This window comes from Paramisgurnus dabryanus, chromosome 17 (genome assembly GCF_030506205.2).
Source record: "Paramisgurnus dabryanus chromosome 17, PD_genome_1.1, whole genome shotgun sequence".
NCBI lineage: Eukaryota > Metazoa > Chordata > Actinopteri > Cypriniformes > Cobitidae > Paramisgurnus > Paramisgurnus dabryanus.
In genome coordinates, this window is record NC_133353.1 from 29,882,096 (window position 1) to 29,887,393 (window position 5,298).

General features: G+C 35.9%; 1 protein-coding gene across 1 annotated transcript; it reads left to right on the forward strand.

The window, feature by feature from the left end:
• The first annotated feature begins 1,610 nt into the window (after nt 1-1,610).
• On the forward strand, nt 1,611-4,774 carry alkal2b (ALK and LTK ligand 2b). Its single transcript, XM_073812322.1, has 5 exons — nt 1,611-2,112; nt 2,291-2,344; nt 2,439-2,519; nt 2,792-2,874; nt 4,096-4,774. Exons 1-4 carry the CDS (start codon nt 1,689-1,691, stop codon nt 2,854-2,856), a joined length of 624 nt encoding a protein of 207 aa, XP_073668423.1. The 5' UTR covers nt 1,611-1,688; the 3' UTR covers nt 2,857-2,874; nt 4,096-4,774.
• Nucleotides 4,775-5,298: the final 524 nt, after the last annotated feature.

A 5,298-nucleotide genomic window follows, 5' to 3' on the forward strand; every position in this document is an offset into this window, starting at 1 on the left:
TATAAGAAAGTAGCATTTTCATATAAAATTATTTGTGTTCAATTAAGAAAAGGTTGCCATATAAATTATTCATTTAATTTACTCAATTTTTTAAGGTAAGTAGTTGCAATTAATTTATTTAAGCTACATTTAAAAAAAAGTAAAACTAAATAAGCTTAAATACATAGATTGCAACCACTTACCTTAAAAAATTGAGTTGAGTAAATTAAATAAATATTTGTTTTGGTGTTGGGAGGGCACCCGAATGAGTTAATAATGTACTTTTATATACAGGTGAACTGTAAAATGCACAATTCTGCTTTGACTTAATGTGATGCATGGCTTCAGACACGATGGTATGTTATATATAAACTGTTTTTACTATTAAGTTAAGGCATCTTTCAGAATTGCGTAACAGACTGGATAGTCACATTTTGATCATTTCATCATAATATTTATCATTCAAACAACAATTCACTGTGTGGCACTGTTGAGCTGTTCTGAGTGCGGCATCAGGTTATCCCAGATAAGTCCGCGCAATATGATTAATAATAGTTCCCAGGGTAAATAATCCTGATTATCATCAGATATGGACAAGGCCACGCATGGAATGCTGTATGCGCCCTTATTTGAACAGTTTTTCACTCATGAAATCCAAAGAGGAGGAGAATGAAATATGACTTATTTTTTATATACTCAAAGGGAGTGGTGTAAAGTCGAGATTGAGAACGAAACCAATATTGGAGAAGGCCTAATCTCTGCTCAGTCTTCTCATTGACGCTGAGGTGACTCCAGCTCTCCACAGACACATGCGCATACCTACCGCAATTTCTAATTATATTTACTGTACCTTTCCTGTGATTGCGCTGATAAAATGGGCATGAATTGACTTCATCATCATCTGCGGGATTTTGGGATATAAACAACCAGCGTACATGTAATCTAACTTCCCAAGAAGATCCTAAAGGACAAAGAAAAAGTTTCTGGTAAGAATCTGTGCGCGTTTGTGCCAAATTGGTCCTCCGGAAAAACGTGGTCAGTAGCGTGTGCGCGTTATGAGACGGTGATCCAGCAACAACAAAAAAGATAAAATGCATTTTTCAAGGAGTGTTCTTAACGCGTTTCTAATTAAAGACATGCCGGGGTAATCCACATGGGACACCTTCTTACGTCTGCAACCGACAATAAAAAGTGACGGGACCCATGCCGGATGAGCTGAAGCGAACTTCACCACCGGACGGGAGAAATAAAACGTTAGAGATCTGCGGACTTTCATCACTTTCCACCCACTTTGAGGCAAGACAGTCAACAGATGACCGCGGCTGTCCTTTAAATATATAAAAGAGACTCCCTGTCTTCATGTCATGTTGCACTAGTGCCTGAGGAAGTAGCTACCTTTGGAAAGGCAACGCAAGTGGAGTCTATAAGGTGTGCATCTCATTGATAATCGATACATAATCAGGAAGCTCTTCAAAGAAGTATACACATCTGCAACTGCTGAAACAGGTATTTTATTACTTTCCCCAGTCGAACAATTACTTCCAATGCGCTTTTACGCAACCCGCTCCGTGCGTAAAAGCACTGTAAAGTTAGATGCTTTATGGAGCATTGATGCTGTGATGTTGCGTTTTGATGTGTGTTCATAGACCTATTGTAAAAGCATATCAGAGACATCAGACCGTGCCTGAAGCTACATTTACATGTTATAAATGTACTGTACTGTAAGTGTAATATACAGTAAATGCCATTTCCCTCTAAAGCTTTTATTTAGCCAAAATATAAAGTATATACAGTTAAGATATAAAAGTCAGGGAATTTACGTGCTGATGTGTTTGCAGGGCTCTAAGACTGGACACAGGCAGGGGGGTTCTCTGTGCCCACCTTTCAGCATGAGCGCACTGCGCACGCTTGTCTTCATCGGGCTCTTACTGCTGATCCTCACCGCCGGTTACTGCAAACGAAGAGACAGAGACGACTCAAGTCTGTTGGAGCTTCTAATGGATAGAGCGAGGCTTACACAAGAGCGTCGTAGTGATGGGAATATACATCATCCTCCCAAAATCAACGAGCATTCTGTGGAAACAAAAGACGTTAATAAAGTTACTAAGACAGATGGAGATGAAAAAATTCTGGGTAAGCATTGACAGATCATTTGTTTTTGGATGGATTAATGCTTACAGTATAAAGAGAATTGGTCAATAATTGTAAGAATTAAGGGTAGTAACTTGATCTGTTATGTGGACCAATCGTGCTGTAACTAACAGTAAAATGTTAATGCCCAACCTGCTAAATTTTCTCCTCCTCTTACCAGAGGTCTTTCCCAGAGATCTTCAACAGAAGGACAAGTTTATAAAACATTTAACAGGTGAGCTTGTGTTATTATCTCTATGTATGAACTAAGGCATTTTCATGCTTATAAAAAGTGGCCTTTTGAAATTAATCTTTCTGTATGTTTACAGGGCCACTATATTTTAGCCCCAAGTGCAGTAAACATTTTTATAAACTATATCATCATACCAGGGACTGCACAATACCCGCATGTAAGTGCCACCTCACTGCATACCATGACACACTACTTCAAAATATGCATTGGGAATCTAAGCTTCTTTTATTTTTAAAACTTAACATTTGTAACTATTGCCATGTACACATTTTAAATGCATTATACAGTATAGACTGAGTAGAAGTTATGCATATTGCCTAATACAAACTATATAAATAATAGTCTTTACATCCAAATATTACATATGACACTGTTTTATTTACGATTACGTTACTTTTGTTTTTCTTAATTCTGTTTTGTTTTTTCAAGATTATAAAAGATGTGCCCGGCTTCTCACAAGATTAGCAGGCAGCCAGCGGTGCTCAGAGGGATAGACATAGGCTACATCACAGGTGACTAGTTAACACAACGCATAAACTTGTTAACCTGTGTCAGTCTTGAAATATTTGCTCAGAACACAGAAAGTTATCAGATGTCTTGTCTCTTTTGTCAATCGTTGCTTCTAAAAAAAGAACTTTAAGCAGTACGTCTCTTGTTGCATGCACATATAATCTAAAAAGCATACTTAAGCATACATTATCAAGAGAAATATTACACCAAACTGTTTTATGACCTTTCTAATATTACGGGATCACCCAGATTAGTTGTTTGGCATCGGTTTTGACTGACAGGGTTTTCTCATGTGTGGGAGATTCCACTGGTTAACAGGGTGTAAACAATTCAAATTTAGTACTTAACACTCCTCCTTAAACTAAACACAAAACTGAATAAAACAGCTCAAGCTCAAATAAACTGTGGCACCAGTACCTCTGTCAAAGAAAGTACATGAGTATAATCAAGGATTACCTTCTCAATATACTGTAAATGGCATGTTAACCATTGAAAGTCAAGAGCCACACTTATGGACAATAGCCCTTTTCTAATAGACCCTTTTACTGTTTGTACACAATGATGACGTGGCAGCGTATGCGCGCGCATTTAGGCAACGGAAGTATCGTAAGAATCAGCAGTGAAGCAACACAAACAGTAAGTTATTTTAAAAAAGTTGACTTTATCAACATTTTCAACACAGCTACCAGATCCGTGTACTATAGTGGAGTGGATAGAAGACGTTAGCAGATGGCCAAAAATAAAGTTGCCAGATACATATATACGTATATTAGTATATTATATTTGAGCAACCAAACGCAACAACCAGACAATTTGATGCTGGGAAACCGTTTTAATAAACGTTCTGAGTTGCTACCACGTTAGAACCAATGGGGAATAACACTACTTCCGTTGCCCAAATGCGCGCGCAGGCTATTTGATCACGTCAGCTGTAAAAGGGTCTATAACACTGCTTTAGTTCTCATTGTAACACTAAACCTTCAAGTCCTTCTTTACTGTCTGTGACCGTTTAACTTGCATATTGTATGACTTCTTTGGGCACACTTATCATTTGACCAGCAACTTAAACATTAAAACTGATTTAGTGTGGTCATTAAACAAGAAATATTTAAGAGCACCAATAAGTATAATGACTAAAAATGCCAGATATCGGCAACAGCACTTTTTTGGAGGGAGGGTCAAGCACAGAGTTGCCAGATGCTAATTTTTGTTTTCTTTTGCAGAATGCATCAGACCGGAAGAAAGACCAAGAAAAGTGCCTTGGAGAAAAACAGGGAAATTAACTGAACAATTATATTTATCACGTGAACAAAGCTATTTTTGCAATGAAATGGAACTGCTTCTTTTGAACTTTAACTTCTCGCACAGCTTGTCTGCTGACACAACTGATGTTGGAACCGAGTTTACTGATAATTATCATATGGTGAAAATGAAGAAATCAATGTTTTACTAAATACGTTTAAATAAAAAATGTATTGCTGACAAACAACGAGTGTCGCATTTAACTGCATAAGCGACATTATAAGTTGCCTTCACATGTTGTGTTTAAATAGGTTTTGGTTGAAGAATATTTTTGTAGATGCTTGTGTTTACCGGCTACATGAAGCCTTTGGTCCAATATTCCTCAAACTCAGATTCCACATAACCAGAAGCTAAATCCTTTGATTGAATTACAAATTGCATGATATTTCCTTGCCTTTTTTGTCTTAACAAGACATGCTTACAGTGATGAATAGTACTGGTTGCAGTTTATTAATGTGAGAGAAATGTATACAATTTTCCAAATATTGAATGTCCTATATTATTTATACATTCAAGCTATTGACTATCGCTGTTGTCAAATGTATAAACATTTAAGATCAAGTTCAATGTGTAAATATTGTAAATAGAAATATATATATAAAAGACATCTTTAAATAAACATATATTTGTTATATAATGTTTAAAGGGTGTTGATATTTTAGATAAAGATTGCTTGTAAAGATATTTATTTTAAATAAATGTTATTGTTGCTTTTAATAGTTTCAATCTCCATTTTGGCTTTAAAACCATATTTAAAAGGAATGAGATATAGTACAGGGTGTGGGAAAACAATATACTTCTCTCAGCTAATAACCCTGACTTTTACAATCATAAAAAATGTTTACATAGCATTCAGCTCAGTATAAACATAAAATATACTAGTCAACATTTGAAGTGGATCAAAAACGTTCATCAAAGTTATCCTAAGACAAGAATGGGAATTGGTAACTTTTAGGAAAGGTTTTGATTCACTTCAAATGTTGACTATACATTAACATTACTTGGGGATGAAAAGGTGATTTTTGTTTATCAGCAAACATTACAATCTTAAAGGAATATTCAATTTTCTTAAAAGAAAAATCCAGATAATTTATTCACCACCATGTCATCCAAAATGTTGATGT